This window comes from Diceros bicornis, chromosome 7, assembly GCF_020826845.1.
Source record: "Diceros bicornis minor isolate mBicDic1 chromosome 7, mDicBic1.mat.cur, whole genome shotgun sequence".
Lineage (NCBI taxonomy): Eukaryota > Metazoa > Chordata > Mammalia > Perissodactyla > Rhinocerotidae > Diceros > Diceros bicornis.
The window spans coordinates 22,946,697-22,967,941 of record NC_080746.1 but is presented as its reverse complement, the minus strand read 5'-3'; the positions used below and the strand labels follow the sequence as shown (position 1 = coordinate 22,967,941).

Genomic DNA, 21,245 nt, shown 5'->3' with positions numbered 1-21,245 from the left:
TCACACGCTCTTGCATTTAATCCCTGCCTCTACCGGCTCATTCCATCCTTTTCTCTCTGGAGAGTCTTGCTTCCTGGGCAGATGTTCCAGTTTCCCGCACACATTGCTTCATCTTGACCAACCTTGCCCTCACCTCAGTACACACGCTACCAGAGGTCGGAGTCTGCCAGAACTTGTCCAGGCGTTCTGTGACATGTTTGCAGGGTGGAGACTAGGGACAGGTTGGGGAACTTCCCTGTATGCAAAAGCTTGTCATTCTGGTTTGGGGAAAGGCTCACATTGGATTTCAGCATCTTCCAGAATATTGCAGAACTGCTCTACCAGCTCACTGGTCTGGGAGTGGCAGGCAGAAAATTTTAGGCTCTCCCAAAACAATCATGCACACACAACATTCTTATCATAATTCCAAGTCCAGAAAATTTCCATCCCCAATCTGCCAAAATAAAATACATTTATAAAGGTCAATAGAAAGGACTCAGAGCATTTTGGGGCAAAATTCCTTTGGCTAGAACATATTTCTTGCACCTTCTGGCGTTTTGGGGTCCTAATTGGACTATACCCACCTCGTTCATTCCCATTCATTCATACCTATTCCCCGTCACGGGCAGAAGCAGGCAGTTGAAAGTGGAGCTTTCCTTTCCAGCTCTCTCTTCTCTACCCACTGGCTGCAGGCTTCCTAGCCAGGCAGGATCTAGGAACTTCTGGACTCAGACCACTGGAAAGAAATCAGCAGCCTCTAGGTTGACCTTGCTCTTTCCTAAGTCAGTCCCTAAGCATCATTCCACTTTTAATGAGGGATCTAGGAGTTCTTGGCCTCTGGGACCTTACACTCAAAGGCTGAGACTGAGGAAGGATGCTAAGGTGGGAGGGGTCTCTTGGGGGTGATTCGGAGGAACGTACCCTCTTCCCAGGTCCAGGTCCCACATGGCTGCCTGGGGCCTCAGGGCTCAGGTTTGGGTTTTCCCCGCCCTTGCAGGACAGGATCGGCTCCTCCTCACGCGGAAGGAGAGAGAGCCAGCTCGCCTCCCATCTCCACCCTCCCGGGACCTGAGCAGCAGGAAGCCGCTGCTGCCGAGCCTCGCAGGCTGCAGCCCGGGCGCGGGAGTGCGCGGGGTCCGGAGGGGCCGGGCGGCCGCGCAGACCCCATGGCCGCGGACGTGGAGCAGCGGCTGGGCAGCCTCACCGTCTTCACTCGCGACGACTTCGACGGCGACTGGCGCCAAGTGGCCAGCGGCGGCTTCGGCCAGGTGTTCCAGGTGCGGCACAAGCGCTGGCGGACCCAGTACGCCATCAAGTGCTCCCCCTGCCTCCTGCCAGATGCCACCAGGTACCGCCCGCCCCGCCCCTCTCCTTTCACAGAGGAGAAACTGAGGCCCCACGAGCTCCCCGTGGGAGGAGGGAGGAGCAGGCGGGGATTGAGGGTGAGGATTGTCCCCTCAGCGTTTCTAAACTCTACCCAGCGGCCTGAGCTCCCCAGGCACAGCCATGTCAGTTTGTTTCCATACCTGAAATGCAGTTGGCACATCATACCTGTTTGTGGAATCAAAGAGGTCAAAGGGCAGCGGAACTACCCTCCAAAGATGCCTTTGTCCCATCTGACCTCCCACACTAGTCCTGCCTCCTTCCTTCTGGGTGTCAGGGTGTGATGATTGCTCTTGATGGCCCTCTGCCACCCTCCTGCCCACCCCAAACTGTTAGGGCAGGCAAGGGGCTCGCTGGGGGGCTGTGACACTTGGTTCAGTGATGCTCAGTGATCTGTGGAGGACCATGTTCTCCCTTTTCATACCCAGCTGGTGCAGGCTGGAGGAGGCTTGGGGGATGGAGACTGCCCAACCTGCTGGCCTGAGAGCCTGTCCAGGCCACCTGCCGGCTCTCACATAGGTCCTGCGGGAAGGTCAAGCCGGGAATACTACAGTCTCTGTCCTCGTTTTGTCTCTGGCTCCTCCCCAACTCTCATCGTACACACTATGGCCACTCCTTGGTATGCCTCCTTTTCTCTCTTACTACCTCTTTCACTGTTTCTACCCATTTCTGCCATCCCATTGAGATGGGCTCCAGTCTCATTCCCATTGGATTTGCAGGTACTGGCTGTGCACTTGCCCCCTGTGCAGCCAGGAAGGAGACACTTGGGATATGAAGTCTCAGAATGATAACAATGTCCTTCTCCTGAGGCTCCTGGGACATCAACTGGAAGGCCTGGGGTGGCATCTTATTTGGGTGTTCTTTGTTGTGTTCTCTATGGTCCGACGCAAGCTCCTAAGACACAGCCTCAGGTCTCACAGTCTCTTGCCTAATTCCCAAACCCCACTTGCTTAATGAATAGGGGCAAAGTGAGCTATCCCCAGACTCACCCGCCTTCCTCCCTCAGCATCCTCCCTTTGGCTTTGGAGTGGAGTCAGGTTATTCTAGGATTTGTCCAAACCGTTTACAGCCTTTGAAGCAAAGAACAAAAGGAGACAGGTGGCATTGACAAGACTACACTGTTAGACATTGACTCCCACCACTTTCCCTTCCCAAGTCCTGGGAATCCCTTGGTGGAAAGGGCTAAGGGATTTAACGGTAATTAGTGCCTGCGCTGTATGGAGTTCTGTACTAGGGTTTTTACATGTATTACTTCCCTGGATGCTCCTTCCATCTCCTTGTTCATTCATCCACTTGATGAATGCCTATTGCTCTCCTGCTGTGTGTCAGGCACTGAGCTAGACCCTGAGATATAGTAATGGGTGCAACAGATATGGCCCCGTTCTCCTGGAGTTTACAGCCTGGGAGGAGAAAGACATTAACCAGATAACCACATGTAAGTATAAGTGTGCCACTGTCAGAAATGCTGAAAAGGAGAGGTTTAGGGTTCTATGAGAGCTTCTTAACAGAGTTTGACTGAGATCAGAAAAGGCTTCCTTGAGGAGGTTACACTTGAGCCGAAATGTGAAGGATGGGTATGCGTTAAGTAGGTGAAGAGGAGAAAGCTTTCCAGGAAGAGGCAACAGAATGTGCAAAGGACCTGTGGCAGGAGAGGCATAGGAAGTAAAGGGGTGCAAAAAAGGCTGTTGTGGCTGGAGTTGAGAAAGAGGGAGCAGTGGAGAGCCACTGAAGGGTTTACAACCGGGTGGGAGTGGTGGTGACGAGGAGGAATTGAGCAGATTTGCAGTATGGAGAATGGGTTGGAAAGGTAGAGTGGATGCTGGTCCAGTTAGGAGATTATTGTCGTCATTCAGGCAAGAGATGATCAGAGTCTAGACTGATGTGTTTGTGATAGAGAGGAAGGAATGGATTACTCAGTATTTAGGAGGTAAAAATCCACTCAACTTGGTGCTGGGTTGTCTATGGGGGCATGATGAGGAAGAGGAGCATCAAGGTTAACTCAGTGTCTGGCTTGCCCAAAGGAACAAAGGATCCACTAGAACATCTATTCCGTGAGAGCAGAGTCTGTGTCTACTTTGTCCACTGCTCTGTCCCCAGTGGCTGGCACATAGTGGGTGTTCCATAAATATTTGTTGAATGGTGCTGTTGACCATTAATAAATGGAACGTGAAAAGAGGCCCAGGTTTGGAGAGGAAGATCATGAGTTCAGTTTTGTACATGTTGAGTTTAAATAGCCAGGAAGAATTTTGTCAAGAAATTTGCCTTCAGAATAAAGGTGTGAGCTAATCAGATTAAAATGTGTGAGTCACTTGTAATAGGTGGTGATTGAAGCTAGGGCATGGATGACATTCATTCACTCTCAGCACTAAGAGAACAAAACAAAGTCCCTGCCCTCGTGGAGCGTCTGATCTAATGGAGGAAGACAGAAAATAAATAAATAAATAGGTAAATGTTTTTATCTATAGCACTTACAACCACCTGACATTTTCTTGATTAAAATACCTAAGGACAGTTGAGTAGTCTGATTTTCCAAGAACGATGTTTGATCTAGAAATATTAATTTGTGGGCCATCTGTATATGGGGGGATAAGAATTGCCAGAGTTGGAGAAATGTTGCTATTTTAGACTTGAGATCTTTACCATTTGAGTAGAGATTTGAAGCAAAGAAGGAGCAGGCCATTTGACTATTTTACGGAGGAGTATTCTAGGCAGAGGGAACAGCAAGTGCAAAGGTCCTGAGGTAGGAACACGCTTGACATGGTGGAGGAACAGCAAGAGGCTGGTAGGGGAGGAGCCGAGTCTGGAAGGAGTGATTAGTAGGAGATGAGATCAGTAAGCTATGCCCAGAGGCAGATCCTGCAGGGCTTTGTAAGCCATTGTAAAAACTGGCTCTTACTGTGAATGAGAAGAGAGCCACTGGAGGGTCCTGGGCAGAGCAGTAACATGCTCCAACTTACGTTTTAGAAGTATCACTCTGGCTGCCAGGTTGAGAATAGATGGTGGAGAGGAAGACAGAGAAGCAGAGAGGCCAGCGAGGAGGCCTGGGCCAAGAAGCCAATGGGGAGAGGCAATGAGAAGTGGTCAGCTTCTTGCTATATTTTGCAGGTAGAGCTGACAGGACGTGCTGAGGGAGAGGAAGAGAGGAGTCAAGAATGACATCAAATCTTTGGAGCCTAGAAGAATGGAGGCCCCATTCACTGGGGTGGGAAGCCTGAGGGAGGAGCGGGTTTTAGGAGAGAATCACGAGTTCAGCTTTAGATGGGGTAAGTACCGAATACCCAGTTGGAGACGTTGAGTTGTCTACACACAGAGCATAGAGTGAGAGGAGGAAAGGAGAGGGCCTAGCACAGAGCCCAGTGGTCAAGGGACAGAATAGGAGCCTGCAAAGGGAACAGAGAGGAAGTGACCAGAAAGAAGGGGAGAAATCCTGGAGCATGTTGGCACATGGCTGAGCAAGTGAATATTTCGAGAAAAAAAGAGTGAGAGATCTGACCTGTAAAGTGAGAACTGAAAATTGTGCATAGGCTATAGCAACGTGTCCTTGGTGACCTCAGCAACAGCTGTTCAGTGAAGTATTGAGACCAGAAACTAGATGAAAGGGGCTGGTGGGAGACGAGGAAAAGAGAGAGGCTGTAGGCAGAGCAAACGCTTTCAAGCAGTCAGGATGTCAAGGGCAATTGTGCAAGTCACTATTGTCCTCATTTTACAGTTAAAAAACTGAGGCCCAGAGAGTTTATTCCCAAGGTTGTGCAGAGAGTAAGTGGTGAAACTGGGATTTGAATTCAGGGCGATGTGACCCCAGATCCCATGCTTTTCCACCTCATGACAGATGTCTTCTCAGTTCCTGCAAACTGAAGAGGACAAAAGGAGACAGATAAAAGCATCACAGAGGTGGGGGGAGGGCTCTAGCACAGCAGAGAAGTAGAGGTGAGAAGAGAAAAAAGCTGGACTAGCCCACCTGTCCAGCTGCGAGGGAGCAGGTGGCTTTTCCTGGGAGTCAGGGGTCTCTGGCTGGCTTCCCAGAGTGGCCCTGTGAGCACATTTCCAGCAGCCTCTGACTGCAGTGCCAGTGCAGCTTTGCAAGTACTGTGCTTTTAAAAATGTCGTTTCTCCTTAATCCTCATCCCCGCCTCCCCAATCTCTGACAATTTGCATATTTACTGTTCTGTGGGCACATACAAGGAAAAGAGCAAGAGCGATTTGCAAATGCTTATTTTGTAAGACTTTCCCTTAAGTCTTGACTTCTGTTCCATTCAACAAAGATGTATTGCGCTGTGCATGGCAATGTGCTGTGGGGAGTAGAAAGATGAATAATTACAGTTCATCCATAAAGTGGAGTACCATGCAGCCAGATAGACCTTGCTCCAGAAGAATGACCATGTAGGGAAGTGCTCAGGCTACACTAATGGGGAAAAGCAGATCACAAAACAGCCCACACTGCGTGATGGAGAGAGAGGAGGAGAAAGGAGTGGAAAGGAGGGAGAAAAGGAAAGAAGTACCTTGAAAATGTATTGTAGAAGAATATACTAAAATATTAACAGAGGCCAACTCTGGAAGGTTGGGTTACTGATGATTTAATTTTCCTCTTTATAGCTCGCTGCATTCCCTAGATTTTCTACAAGGCATATGTATTACTTTCATAATCAAAATGGCAATAAATGATGTTTTAAAACAGAAGCACGAGGCGTAATATTGTTCCTCCAGGGGCTTGCAATCTGCTGGAGGAGATAAGCGTGTAAACAAGTGGCCAGAATAAGTGGCAGGTTTTTTTGTGGCCACCTCTGTGGAATGGACTTGCTCCTAAATCTGCAGACCACTTTACTTCCTGTCTTGTTGTTTCTGGCCATCCGGATCTTAATCTGTGCATCCTGCTGGGCATCCTTTCATGTCTCTCTTCCCTCTTCCACCATCTTGCAAGCTCCCGAGGCTTCTCTGGGTCCCCACAGCCTGGCATCAAGCCTAGTCTGTGTGTTCTGCTAGTTCCTCTGTAATTAATGAGTCACCTCCTTCCACCTCTGGCTCCCCTCCCCCCCATAGCTCTGATGTGAATTGCCTCATTGAAGAAGCAGCCAAAATGGAAAAGATCAAGTTTCAGCACATCGTGTCCATCTATGGGGTGTGCAAGCAGCCCCTGGGCATCGTGATGGAGTTCATGGCCAGTGGATCCCTGGAGAAGATGCTGCCCACACACAGCCTCAGCTGGCAGCTCAAGTTCCGCATCATCCACGAGACCAGCCTGGCCATGAATTTTCTCCACAGCATTAAGCCGCCTCTGCTCCACCTGGACCTCAAGCCAGGTAACATTCTCCTGGACAGCAACATGCATGTCAAGGTAAGGGCCCTGGTCAACCCCTCTGTCTCCTTTTCACTCTGGAGTCTCCTCCAGGTGAGCAGGATTATCTACCTGCCTGACTGGCCCATCAGGAGTTTTAAGCAGCTCCCTTCGTGGACAAATACTAAAGGCAGGGATTACACCTGAAACAGAGGTGTATGAGCAGTGATGTTTGACGCTGGGTATCAGGATACCCACGATAACCCTCTTTGGGCCTCAGTCTTCAATTTCTAATGTGGGTAGAATAATCCCTATCCTTTCCATTCTTTGCTTCGGGTGCGGATGTGTGTAAACAAATGGATTCCTAAGAAAGGCCATGATGGCCGTTTTTGCAGTTCCTAAAACACACCACACTGTTTTTCTGCTCCAGGACCTTTGCACATTCTGTTCCTTCTGCCTGGAACAGTGTTCCCCTGCTCCCCTCTTCATCTAGCAAAAGCCTACTCATCATTCAGCTCTTGGCTTAAACATCACCTCCTTGGGGAGGTTTTCCCTGATCCACCCCAACAGGCCCCTGTTGTATGTCCTTATTATACCTGTGTCTCTTCATATTGCTAACTGCAATGGTAGGTCTATAGTCCTTTGTGAAACTATTTCATTAATGACTACACTCCCTATTTGAATAAGCGCTTATGAGAGTAATGGGTGGTGGGGGGGGTCTCACCTTTCTTATCTGCTGCCTGGTCCTCGGAACCCAGTCTAGTTGGTCTCAGTGAATGGTCAATTAGCACATGAATGCAGCAATGGATGGAAGCAAAGAGGGGATAAATATTCCTGGTGTAAGGTCTTCAGGGCCCATGGAAGTGGGATGAACAGAAGCTCACCAAAGATGGCAACTTTATCCACAGTCCCTCTGGATAATGGCAACACCTACCAAGGACCTACTGTGTGCCAGCACTTACTAAGTGCTTTTTGCATCTTTCCTCATTTAATGCTCCTATTAGCACTATGCGTTAAGTACTCGTATTATTTCCATTTTACAGATGAGGAAACTGAGGCTTTGAGAAGTAACTTGTCCAGGGTTATCCAGGTACTATGTGGTACAGCTGGGAAAGAGCCATGCTCCTAACTGCCTCACTAGACTGGAGAGGTGGATAGTGAGAGGGGTGAGAAACCAAGGCAGTTTTCTGGAGGCAAGACTCTATTGCCCCATCCCTGCCTCTGGCTTCCTCCCAGATTTCGGACTTTGGCCTGTCCAAGTGGATGGAACAGTCGACCCGGATGCAGTACATCGAGAGGTCGGCTCTGCGGGGCACCCTAAGCTACATCCCCCCTGAGATGTTCCTGGAGAGTAATAAGGCGCCAGGCCCCAAGTATGACGTGTACAGGTGAGAGGAGGCTGGGCTCCGTGCTGCATACCCAGGAGGTAGCATGTTGTCACTGCCCTGCCTGGACCCCACAGCCCAAAGGGCAGGACGGGACAGGGCTGAGGTCTGGCCCCTCCTTGCCCACGTGGGAGGGGGAAGGTTGGTCTGGCCCCTCCTTGCCCATGTGGGAGGGGGAAGGTTGGAGGGGAACTTCGACTAGAGAGGCTTTGCCTGGGATTGTGTGGGCCGTGGGCCCCCCTGGCTGGGGTGACCATGGGTATCCGAGAAAGTCACTCAGGGAGCACTTTCCCCCATCTGCAGCTTCGGGATTGTCATCTGGGAGCTCCTCACTCAGAAGAAACTGTATTCAGGTAGCAGCAGTGGTGGCACCCTCTGGTGGGGGTCCTGGAAGGGGCTGTGGGAGGGCTGAGCGTTGGTGGGAGCAGGCCAGTGGCAGGCTTGTGTCGGGGAACGGTCTTCTCTTCAGGGATTCCCATCTGCACCCTCCCTCCTTCCTCCCTCTACTTCCTAGAGCTCTCATAACAGTAAAAGGAAGGCCAAAGTTCAGCCCAGACCATACTTTCTGGCTCTAACTCCTTTGCTTCTCTTGCCCTTTCCTGCCTCTCCCGCCCCACCCCTGCCACCTAGAAGCCAGGTGAATAGACTGCCAGGGAACGGATAACCCAGCAAAGCTGAAAGTCAAAGCCTGTACCCAGGCCTGTTGGTCAGCCCTGCTGCCTTTGGACAGCAGAGGCCTGCAGGGTGGGGTCATGTCCTGTTTTGGCCTGGGAGGCGGCTGGAGCTGGACCTGAGACTCAGCTGCTCAAATTGGAACCTCAAGTCGACCTGAAATCTAGCTGTTTACTCACCACACATTTATGGAGCCCCTGCTGTGTGCAACACCCTGTTGGGATCCTCAGAGCCCCTGCCTCCTGCCCAGCCCCTCTGCCCCTCACCCCCAGCACCTGCACAGCCTGGGCCTCCTCTCGCAGGCTTCGGCATGATGACCATCATCATCCGAGTGGCCACAGGCATGCGGCCCTCCCTGCAGCCTGTCTCTGATGAGTGGCCAGGCGAGGCCCAGCAGATGGTGGACCTGATGAAGCGCTGTTGGGACCAGGACCCCAAGAAGAGGCCGTGCTTTCCAGGTTCTCATCCAGCCTGACTGTCCAGGGACTGGGAAACTGGGCAGGGCCAGGGTGCAGGGGGCCAGGAAAGGGGATGATTGGAGCCCAGGCCACAGCTGAGAGCTCTGCAGAGAGACCTGCCATCACGCTAGGGCAGAATCCGCATCTCAGTGCTGGGAGGATGGGGGTGGGGGCCAGGGGCAGCCAAGGACTGCAGTCTGGTCTCTGGGCTAACGAGTGCCCCTGTGGGAGGTAGCGTGGAAAACTCTGGTTGTCAGAAGCATCTGGGCCTGGTTCTGCTCTGCTGGCTTCTCCAGTTACCTGGGTCCTTTCAGGGCTTTGGTGTCCTCACTTGTAACATGTTCCCAGACCGTGAAGTCACGGGCATGGAGGGACCTGGAAGTTGTCCAGTCCCTTAGAGACTATGAAACACACACCTGTGTGTAAGTGTGAGCATCTTACAGTTCACCTGGCCCTGCCTGCCCACTTGTTTTATGAAAAAGGACTGACACTCAGAGGGTCAGTGACTTGCCAATGTGGCCCCCCTGAGCCAAGGCTGGGACCCAGGTTTCCTGCCTCCTGGTGCCATGTACAGATGCACGTGGGCCCAGGAATGGATTTGGGGGATGTGGGAAATGTATCTAAAATGGCGATGGGACTGCTGGCCAGCCTGTGTTTCTCTTCCTCTCTCTCTGCTCATGGAGCAGACATCACAGTGGAGACAGACATGCTGCTGTCCCTGCTCCAGAGCGCTGTGGCAGACCCAGAGAGCGAGGCCCTGGCCAGGAAGGTGTCCTGCAAGCCGTCTCTGCGCCGGCCCTGGGAGGTGAGTGCGGTCGGCTGGCACAGTCTTTGGCAGGCGCTGAGGATGCATACACAGCTGTGTCCTTCACAAGCCACCTGGCTGAGGGCACAAGTGGGGACTAAGAGCCAGCCCACACTCTGCTGGCCAAGCCAGGGGCCCTCTTGGGGACATCTTTTTCTAATTTGCACAAAGGGGCTCCAAGGGCTAGTGGGGGCTGTAGTTCAGAGCCCCTGAGGAGGACATACCTTCTCTCACGTGTGGGATTAAACAGAGCCCTGTTCTGCAGAGGGAAACCTCTGCTGTCCCCAGCTTTCACCCATGGGCATCAATGGCATCGCTCTGCTGTCCTGTCTATTCTCTAACATGGGAACCAGCCCTGGGTTAGTGAAGGGCTCCCAGCTGAACCCATGGAGCCACCCTGCATTACATGCGGCCCAAGGGGAAGTCAAGGCCCTGGGCCACCTCTTTTTGGCAGGGTCTCCCCTGCTCAGGGTTTTCCTCTGACATAGGAGCAGGGTCTCCTAGGACAGGGTGGGATGTGAGTCCTGACCGGTGACAGGGTGCTGGAGAGAGGGAAGGAGTGGAGGACTGCAAAGACCACAACTGCCCTGCTGACCTGATCTGCCCCTGTGTCTTCCTTCCCAGGTCAGTGAGGAGGTCAGCCAGGAGCTAACAGACAGCGGTGAGTCCAGAATGCCACAGCCAGAACCAGGGAATTCGCAGTGGAGGAGAAAGTGGAATCCAACTATACCCTATCCCATCGTCCCTGGCCCCCACCCTCCTCCCCAGGCCTGTCACAAAGCAGGAGTTGGTGTATTGCTTTCCTGGCACCCAGCTCCATGCTCCAGAAATGCACATGCCCTTGGGGGTTCTGGCTCTGCATCCCTTTCTGGTCTGTGTTGTTGCAAAGCCAGACTCCTCCCTTCCCGGCCCAGAGGTGGAGACTGATTTTCAATCCTGGCTGCACATTAGAATTACTTGGGAAACAAAAAAAATACCGATGCCTGAGCCCCATTCTCGACTAATTAAGTCACAATCTCTGGGAGTTTGGCCTGGGCAGTGATTTATTTACTTTTTTTGGTGGAGGGTAATTACTGATGTTTTAAATTCTGATATACCACTGGGTAGAACAAGAGGAAGTGGGTCCTTAATGGCCTCAGGAGAAGTTCAGATCATAGAGCTCCACCACAAATTTATTTTCAGCTTGTATTTACTTCGTGCCAGGCATGCCTCTGAAAGTTCTTGCCTACATAGTTTGTCCTCACAATGGTAGTAAGAGGTGGGCACTGTTCGTGTCCCCTTTATGGATCAGGACCTGGAGGCTCCAACAGGCAGAGTTGGCTAAGGTCACGCGGTGCTAAGAGGTGGAGTCAGAATTTGCACCCAGGCCTCCTTCTGCCTCAGCCTTATGGGAAGAACTGCCAGACTGAGTTCTCTAGGACAATGGAGGCTGTGTAGAGATGTGTAATATCAGGAAAGACATTGCCTTCACTCTTATAGTCTCTGTCCCTGGATGGCACTTCCAGGAGGCAGGGGGATGGCTTAGAGGACCTCTGGATAGGTCAGAGGTCCTTTCTTCAACTCCGTCTTCCTCCCAGGAAGCTCAGGAGACTACTTGAAGCGGGTCCTGCATCTCTCGGACAGTGGGAGCCTGGTCCCAAGCGATGAGGAGCTGCGCATCTACGAGAACAAGGTCACTCCCCTCCACTTCCTGGTGGCGCAGGGCAGCGTGGAGCAGGTGAAGCTGCTGCTGGCCCACGAGGTCGACGTGGACTGCCAGACAGCCTGCAGCTACACGCCCCTCCTCATCGCTGCCCAGGACCAGCAGCCCGACCTCTGCACCCTGCTCCTGGAGCACGGCGCCAGCGCCAACTTGGCGGATGAGGACGGCTGGGCCCCGCTACACTTTGCAGCCCAGAATGGGGACGACCGCACTGCCCGCCTGCTCCTGGACCACGGGGCCCACGTGGATGCCCAGGAGCATGAGGGGTGGACTCCACTCCACCTGGCTGCACAGAACAACTTTGAGAATGTCGCACGGCTTCTGGTCTCCCGTCAAGCTGACCCGAACCTGAGTGAGGCTGAGGGCAAGACCCCCCTCCATGTGGCTGCCTACTTTGGCCACATCAGCCTGGTCAAGCTGTTGACAGGCCAGGGGGCTGTGTTGGATGCTCGGCAGAGAAACCTGAGGACACCACTGCACCTGGCGGTGGAGCGAGGCAAAGTGAGGGCCATCCAACACCTTTTGAAGAGTGGGGCAGCCCCTGATGCCCTTGACCAGAGCGGCTACAGCCCACTGCACATCGCGGCTGCCAGGGGCAAGTACCTTATCTGCAAGATGCTGCTCAGGTATGGGGCCAGCCTCGAGCTGCCAACCCAGCAGGGCTGGACGCCCCTGCATCTAGCAGCCTACAAGGGCCACCTGGAGATCATCCACCTGCTGGCTGAGAGCCACGCAGACTTAGGGGCTCCTGGAGGCATGAACTGGACCCCCCTACATCTGGCTGCCCGCCATGGGGAGGAGGCGGTGGTGTCAGCGCTGCTGCAATGTGGGGCTGACCCCAATGCTGCCGAGCAGTCAGGCTGGACACCCCTCCACCTGGCGGTCCAGAGGGGCGCCTTCCTGAGCGTCAGCAACCTTCTGGAGCACCACGCAGATGTCCATGCTTGCAACAAGGTGGGCTGGACACCTGCCCACTTGGCTGCCCTCAAGGGCAACATGGCCATCCTCAGAGTGCTGGTCAAAGCTGGTGCCCAGCTGGACATCCAGGATGGGATGGGCTGCACACCCCTGCAGCTGGCCCTCCGGAGCCAAAAGCAGGGCATCATCTCCTTCCTTGAGGACAGGGAACCCTCATCAGCCGTTCTGGGCAGTGCTGAGCCTGGAGCCCAGATGGAAGTTTAGATAACCTGGGGTCTCCTTACCTTTAAGGAAGAGAGGTTGGTGGAAGTTCAGCTAGACTTCTGGGGGGTACCCCTTCCCCACCTGTGCTTGTCACCTGCCCCTTCAACCTTGAGAGGAAACTTGGAACCTGGTCTCCTGTGTGATGGAGGGTTGGGAAGGGCACCACTGAGATTGTAGCTGGGGACGGGGCCCTGGCGTGGAGGGCTTCTTTCAGCACCTCCTCCAAGTGTGTCTCCAGCAGACCCCTGCCCTCCTTCTCCTGTCCCTGGACTCAGGCCCCCACAGTGAATTCCCTCTTCATTCCCAAGACTCCTGCCACCAGTTGCCACTTGCCCCTGAGTTCACAAGGGCTCTTGCGTCCTAGAAAACCCCCTCTGAAGATGAGAGAAGGCAAGGAGGAGAAGGAAGTGCTCCCTCCCAGCTCATATTTGTGGGACTTGGCCCCTGACCTCGAGCTGGGCCAGGAGAGCCAGGCACACGTGCTTTGCTCCAGGGGCAGGAGCTCAAAGTTTGGAGGAGATTGCTGCTCACTGTTTAAAGCCCAGCCAGCCCCCTGTTGCCACACTGACCACACCTTCCTCGTGGCTCTGGTCCCAGTGCCTGGGTCTCCCACACAGTCTCTTGGGGATGAAAGAAGGGTGTGTTCCAGCTGCCCATGAGTGATCCTATGTGGGCTGCTCGGTCCCTGGTCCCCCTGCCCCACCATTCACTGTGTCCAGTCACATGGCCAGGCTTCAAACCCCGAAGTTAATAAAGCTGTGGACCTGAGTCTCCTCCTTGGAGATGGACTGACCTGTGGGGCCAGGTCGTATACAGGGGCCAGTAGTGTTAGTAGGGGGTGTGTGTGGTGTGTGTAGCGTGGTGTGGTGTGTGTGTATAATACGTGTGTGTGAGTTCATGTTGGGGGAGGAGGCAGGGGGTGTATGTGGGAGTTGGAGGGGGTGGTGATGGAGAGGTGGTGATGGTGAGTTGGAGGGGGTGGTGATGGAGAGGTGGTGATGGAGAGGTGGTGATGGTGAGTTGGAGGGGGTGGTGATGGAGAGGTGGTGATGGTGAGTTTTTGGAGGGGGTGGTGATGGTGAGTTGGAGGGGGTGGTGATGGTGAGAGGTGATGGAGAGGTGATGGTGAGTTGGTGGGGGTGGTGATGGTGAGAGATGATGGAGAGGTGGTGATGGTGAGTTGCTGGGGGTGGTGATGGTGAGAGGTGATGGAGAGGTGGTGATGGTGAGTTGGAGGGGGTGGTGATGGTGAGAGGTGATGGAGAGGTGGTGATGGTGAGTTGGAGGGGGTGGTGATGGTGAGAGGTGATGGAGAGGTGGTGATGGTGAGTTGGAGGGGGTGGTGATGGTGAGAGGTGATGGAGAGGTGGTGATGGTGAGTTGGAGGGGGTGGTGATGGTGAGGTGTATGTGTGTTCCCACGGGGGGAGGAGGCAGGGGGTAGAGGTGGGGGTTGGAGGGGTGGCGATGGAGAGGTGGTAATGGTGAGAGGTTATCTGGGCTCTGTGTGGAGCTCACAGGGCAGGAACTGTCCTCCTCAGCAGTGGCTCAGGGAGCTCTGTCCTGTGACCATACCCTGGCCACTCATCTGCTGGGTTGGCCTGTCCTGCTGGTTGTGGGCAGGTTGGGGCAGGGCTGGGGCTGCTCACAGTAATCGTGCGTGGCTGGGCCCTAGCTCAGCCACCAGCCAGCTTCTGCTTCCTCTCCAGCTCTGACAAGGCTGGCCGACCACTGGGAGGGGGTGGGATGGAGCCCCGGGTGGGGGCAGGACAGGCGTTCTAGAGGTCCTATCCTCCTCTCTATCTCTCTGCATTGCTGAAGCAGTCCCTCCAACTCGAGGACGTTTTGCAATTGTCAGAGAAAAGGAATCTTCTGCCCCAACTACTGGCCAGCTCCACCTCCTAGCCAGCTGAGAGTCCACCTTTGTGCGTTGCCCTCCTGGAACAGGGGTGGGGCCACCAGTCAGCAGCATCATATCAGTGTGGGATGAGAGAGGCAGGGTAGAGGAAATCTGTTGCCCCACAAACATGCTGAGTACATGAGTCCTTTTCAGCAGAGCTGGCAGTGTTGCATCTCCCATCCTGTGGCCTCTGGACTGTGGCGTCAGCCTCTTGGGTCCTGGACACTTCACCCCACCATGCCATAGCCTATGGCCACCACAGAGAGCCCTGGGGGCAGCATTGAGCTGCGTCGTGCCCTAGAACATTTGACTATAAATCAAGCCTGCACATTAGAATCTCCTGGGTGAGGTGTGCATGTGTCTGGGTGGAGTGGCTTTTTAAATACCTGAACCTACCCTTGACCAGTTAAACCAGAATCTCCAGGGTAGGATCCTGGCGTTAGCTGAAGAGCAGCCAGGGCTGAGAACAACCACCAGGGGGCATCCCGTGGTTTCTCTGCACCCTTCCTTAGCAGAACCTTGAAGACAGTCACTGGCCAGCAGCCCCTGGGGGTTGGGGGGTGTTCTTTTCATCTCCTGGTTAGATGAGTGGGACTCCCGAGGGCTGGGACAGGGGGCACTCCTCCTCCCCGCTAGCCGCCTGGCCTACTCTCCTTGTTCTCTCTGAGACTAAGCCTTAGGCAAGACATGTAGGTAAAAACACCCCTGGGAGTTCTGTCTTTCCCAGAACATGCTGGAGCTGGAAGGGGGAAGGGGAGGGGGCACAGCGCCATTTGCTTCTCCTTATACCTTGAGGTCTGAGTCTAGCTCCAAGTCTAGGATTCTCCACGAGCCAGAGTAGGGGTGGGGTTACATGTTCAGAGCCCAGTGAGCTCAGCTCAGTCTGTGGGAATGGTCAGGAGTGAACCAGTGTCTGGTTTATCCTATTGATAAGAGTTTGAGGAAAGACCTCGAAGAAAGAGTTAGAAAAGGTAGACAATTGTTTTGCACCTGTTGTCCTATGAATGGCAGAGACCTCATGGAGAAGTGGGCAGGACTGTCCCTAGGAATCCTGTCAACTCTGATGATCCTGGGTCTAGACTCAGATCCTCAGAACCCTGCTTCCTCTACTCACTTCCTCCAAGAGATACCTGAGGTAGCAATTTCAGGCCAGCTTTGGCCAACACGGCCCCTTCGTTGCCTACAAGCACCTTCTTCTTCCTTTTTAAGCCACCCCTTGCCAGCATAGACATAGACCCTACAGACACACATGTATACTTTGAGTCCCATTTTGACACAGCTGCCTTCCAGAGGTTTCCTAGGGACTTTAGAATTGGATTTTAGTGAGGCCCTTGAAATTCGCAAGAAGAGGATCTCTAGTTGAATTTCAAACTCTGTTTACTGGAGATTGGGGGTGGAGGAGGATAGGAACACCCCAATTTCCTACTGGGCATTTCTACTTGGAGGTCCTTAAACTCAGAGTCCCAAACTGAACATTCCCTTCCCATCCACAGGCCTGCTCCTCACCCTTTCTCTTCTATGTTAGTTGAAGGTACCCAAACTCCTAATCTAGGAGTCATTCTAGACTGGTCCTGTCCAATGGAACTTTCTGGGAGAATGGAAACCTTCTATAACTGCAACTGTTCAATAGGATAGCCACCAGCCACATGTGCTATTGAACAGCTGAAATGTGGCTAGAGCAACCAAGGAACCACATTTCTTATTTCAATAAGTTAAATGTAAGTAGCCACACGTGGCTGTTGGAGAGCACAGTCCATACTCCTCAAGATCCAACTTGCCTGTCCCTGCCCGTGAAGCCTTCTCTGACTGCGCAGCTGGAGATGGTGACTCTGTACCAGCACCCCCTGCAGTGAGGTTCAGAGAGCCCTCTCCCGCCTGCGTCTTTGCTCAGTGTGAGCCACATCATCTCTCTTGCTTATTTCTGCACTCCACCCAGTCCTCCCACCGTACCCCATCTAGGCTTGCCGGATCAGATTATAGGCAGCAGGGTTGTTGCTGTAACGTAAGGGACAGAGGGTAGGAGCTCAGCTGGACTGAGGCAGGAGAAGGAAGCAGTGGGGAGCTGGGTAGTGGGAAGACCACGGGCTTTGAAGCCGGACTGACCTGGGTGCAAATCATGGATGTGCCATCCGCCAGTGTGTGACCTTAGGTTGCTGAAACTTTCTTAGCTTTGGCTGCATCATCTAACAGCCATCATGCTTATCTCACTGGCTTGTGGTAATAATTAAATCAGATGCCTTGTGGGTCAAAGGGCAAAGCAGTAGTAAGCGCTCAACATGTTAGTTTCTTGCAGTTTCTCGTAAGTCAGAGGAATTTTTCTCTTGAAGGGGGCACCAACAACCCAACCTTTTGTAACCTTTTGGAGGGGATGCTCTTGGAAGCAGTTGCCTATTTACCTCTGCCAGCCCATTCAGGGGAGGAAAGCACAACTTCCTGCAGTGCCTTGGTGTGGATTGGACACTGAGACCACTTGGGACACACCTAAAGTAGTGTCAGGTCCACTGTAGGACAGAGGCAAGCCCCAATAGTGGGTCGTGCCCACTGAAACACCGCTGCCAGGACCATCCACAGATTGTATGACCCTGAGCCCCAAGAGCTCAGTGTCAGCAAAGCAGGGTGGCCATGTTTGCATCCACCAGGAGAGGGTAGGTATGGACGCGGCCTGGTGTTGGATCCTACTCTGCCTTCAGATGGGCAAAGGCAGTGTGAGGGCTCAGCCTGCACAGAGAAGGGTGGGCAGATGAATACAGCACCGTAAGGAGAAGAGGAGGAGGAGGAGGGGGGAGGGGGGAGAGCGGGGAGGTGGAGGGGACCTGAGGCTGGGTGGGGAGAACGGGGTGAGGGTTAGGTCCTAACTGGTGGCTTTTCCTGCTCTGGACCCCAGGGCAGCACATCCAGTGGGGAGAACTAAATGATGGAACTTTCTCCTCCAGGCAATTTCCTCCCTCTCGTGCCCACCCCATCCCTTCCCTGCCCTGGACGCAGCATGGAGCCGCAAACCACACACTCATGAGGCCAACAGGACAGTGCTGGGGGTTGGGCCTGGTCCGGAAAACCCAGAAGGTGTGGCCATGTAGCTTTGTTCCTGCAAAGGCCCCTGCCTCAGGCCTCGTCCCACCCCCCCACTGGTGCCACCTTCCTCCCCTTGCCTGACCCTGATCCTTCACTTCACCCACAACATCTGATTCCCACTGCCCCTGAGTACATTTCCAGGTCTCAGGACAGAAGCCAGGTATGAAGATGGAAGAAAGCCACAAGCCAGTGCAGTGGCCTGCAGCATTTCCTGTGGACTTGGTGCTGCCATGGCTCCACCCGCCACCTGAGAGTAAAGGCCTCTCCAGCGCCCTCCAGGCTGGGGTGCTGCCCAGCAGCTCTCACCCTGCTTTGTTTGCCAAGTAGCAGAGCAGGGATGTGAGAGTGAGTGGGAAGCTGTTCTCACCAGGTACGCCCTTCTCCCTGCTCCCCATAACCCCGCAAAGCCAGGGTGGGTCTCCCCGCTCCAAAGATGGTCTGCCCTCTGCTCACCAGCTTCCTGCTTCCCTGGACCCCCAGAACCTGGGTGTAGCAAGGCCAGGGGCACATGGATGCCCAGACTCTGCCCTCCTGCTAGTGAAGCCCCACTAAAAACTGCACCCCCTGCTCCCCCCACCCCCACCCCACCCACTCATTTGCTCAGCTGGCTGTCAGGCTATTCACATGTACCACAGGAGCAGCATCATAAAAGTCTGGTCCCAAAGGTTTTCCTTTCTCTTTCTCTTTTTTTAATCTTCTGACCATACCAGCCTCCTCCAACTTTGCTTAGGGCTGCTCAGGAAATGGGCAGAATGGACAAGACAAGATATACAGTCAGAAGACCTGTGTTCAAAGGCCAGCCCTGCCACCTGGAGAACCACCCTCCCTGCATGAGCGCCTTTTCTTCTGTAACTGGGGGCTATATGGATGACCCCCAGGGGTTCCGAGGAGAACACAAGAGCATGTGGGGCGAGACTCATCAAGGCCCTTGCATAGATGGGAGCTAACGCCACAGACACAGCCTGGGCCCTGGGACCCGGGAGGGCAGGGAGGCAGTGGGGCACAGGGCTGGGCCACACAGTCCCCAGGATAGGGGTGATGTAGAAGGAATCCTAGATAAGTGGGGACACTGGAAATGCCCCCGAGGCAGGCCAGTCCTCAATGTCTCTGGTTTCAGGCAACTGACTGCTCCTGTTCTGAGACCACCAGGGAAGTAGGATCGGAAATCTCTTCTTTTGGGAGCTCCTGCCCCACCATGCAGGAGGTCCTCCGGTCACTCCCTCGGTCTTCTGGTCCTCACCAACTCCCTACCTACTGCCCCAGGCCACGGCATGCCAGGGCTGCTGCATCCCACGTCATCGTCATCTGGGTAGACGGTGCCCTGGAGCTGGGCAGTGCATGCCTGTGGCAGTGATTGCCACACTCAGCCAGGGCTCTGCCCTGGGGGACACGGAGTGTTTACAGTTATCCTGTGATTATTGGATTAATGCCCATCGTCCCAGTGGACTGTGAACTCCGCGATGGCAGGGATCACGTCCACCTTCGTCACTGTTCATCCCCAGCACTTGCTCAGGGCCTGGAGCACAACAGTTGCTCAATAAACATTCACTGAGTGAGACAACGGCTGGGTGGATGGATGGATGAAGTGATCCAGTCTCTCCTGCACTACTCACTTTCTCCATTCCCAGGACATCTGCCCCGCCCGGGGCCACCTGTGACTCCTCCAGAACCCGCTAGAGGGTTCCGCTAGCGGAAGAATGAGGGCCTGAAGCTTTGAAACTTGCAGTCACATGCAGACATCTGAGAGGACACATGCAAAGTGACCAGCTGCACCTGAAGGGGAAGGCTCACTCCTCATGTGGGGCTTCCTTGCTGTGCTCTGGGTTGGGGAAGGGGCTGCAGACTCCACCTGCTGTAAAGGCAGATGAATGATCCTGTGATTAAAAGGCATTCTGCAGAGAAGGACAGGCACAGAGACAGAAGCACAGGGAAAGGCAGAGAGGAGAGAAAATCAGAGGGCTGCAGCCTGCCCAGCCTCCAGCTCCCTTTCCGCCCTCACTGTCAAGGCCAAGGGGCCACAGTCAGGTCCTCTTGGGAGAGAGCAGAGCCTGGGTCGCCCCTTCCACCTCGGCGTTCCTGGGTCCCACACCTTCCATTCCTTTGCCCCTGAAGTACTGAGGGGGGAGAGGGGGGAGCCCAGCCCTCCCCCTGCCCACTCTAGCTGTCAATCTGCTGTCTGGCAGAGAGACTTGAAGCTTCATGACAGCTGTGGGCAACTTTCCCTGCCCCGCCTCCCGCCCCTGCCTGCCCTCTTCCCCTCTCCTCCCTGTCAGTGCTCTTCCCAGATGGCTCTGAGGTTGCCTTCATCCTTGTCTCCTCCTTTCCTTCCTTCCTTCCTTCCTTCCTTCTTTCCTTCTTCTCTCCCTCCTTTGTTCCTTCCTTCCTTCTTCCTCTCTTTTTCTCTCTCCCTCCCTTCTTCCTCTCTTACAATTCCCATAGCTGATAAACCTGTATGACCTCAGAAGATTTCCAATGATGAGATGAGCTTTTAAGCTCCCACCCAGGTCAAGATCTTGCACAGAATGAGTGTGTGATGTGTGTATGTATGTGTAAAGGTGTGTGCATTGGCTATGGGGTAGGTGTCAGCAGCTGAGAGGTCCCTGGAGTTTCTAGCCCCCTTGGGGTCTGATGCCTTCCCCAGAAGATAGTCACTGGGTTCTTGAACCGCCCCCCAACGCGGCCAGACTAGGGGTGAGTGCCCCTAGTCACCCATTAGGGGTGCCCCTCTCCTGGAATCAGGGTGCCCCTGGGGACAGGAGCTCAGCACTACATTCAAGTTCAGGGAGAAGATCAAAGTCCATAATTAAGTGTTCAGGGCAAGTGAAGTGCTCCAAACTTTGGTGCTAAAAATATTGTATTTAGCATGCAAATTATGCCCTGACAGCTCCCCGGAGCCTGAGCCGTGGGGGCCGCACCTTGTTTGTCATCACCACTGTTATTCTCAAGGTGGTAAGAATATTCCTCCTTCACTGGTTGATTTATATTTCATTTTTATAAAGCCAAATTTCTATTGTCGGGACAATGCCAAGTCGTGGCCCCAGAAGGCTTTGGGCTGTGACTGGTCTGGAGGCTGAGAGGAGGAAGGATCACTCAGGCCATGTCCCTCAGGGCCTCCCTGTCTCCCTAACTTGCCCCAGAGGAAGGAGCTCCTCATAGGAAACAGAAGACAGGGCAAGCGGCAGGCACAGGCACATGCACAGCCGGCACCTCGAAGGTCACCTTTTCCATGGAAACTTCTCTGCCCTAGTAGGCGAGAAGGGCTAAGGATCGGTCCTTTAGAGGCACCAGGACATGGAGAGGAGGAGGTGGGAAGTGGAGAGAACTTGGCTTTCCTCTGCTAGGACCCTGCTGCTCTGGTGATTAGGGGAGCCTTGGGTATGCCGTGGGATTCCCATTGGAATGTTCTCCCCTCCCCTCTGGGTGGACAGTTGAGGGT

At 53.9% G+C, this 21,245-nt stretch overlaps 1 protein-coding gene across 1 annotated transcript; it reads left to right on the top strand.

The window, feature by feature from the left end:
* The first annotated feature begins 1,145 nt into the window (after nucleotides 1-1,145).
* On the top strand, nucleotides 1,146-12,838 carry ANKK1 (ankyrin repeat and kinase domain containing 1). Its single transcript, XM_058544504.1, has 8 exons — nucleotides 1,146-1,327; nucleotides 6,400-6,694; nucleotides 7,871-8,022; nucleotides 8,323-8,372; nucleotides 8,994-9,149; nucleotides 9,836-9,954; nucleotides 10,579-10,619; nucleotides 11,536-12,838. The coding sequence occupies exons 1-8, from the start codon at nucleotides 1,146-1,148 to the stop codon at nucleotides 12,836-12,838; spliced, it is 2,298 nt and encodes a 765-aa protein (XP_058400487.1).
* The last annotated feature ends 8,407 nt before the right edge of the window (nucleotides 12,839-21,245 follow it).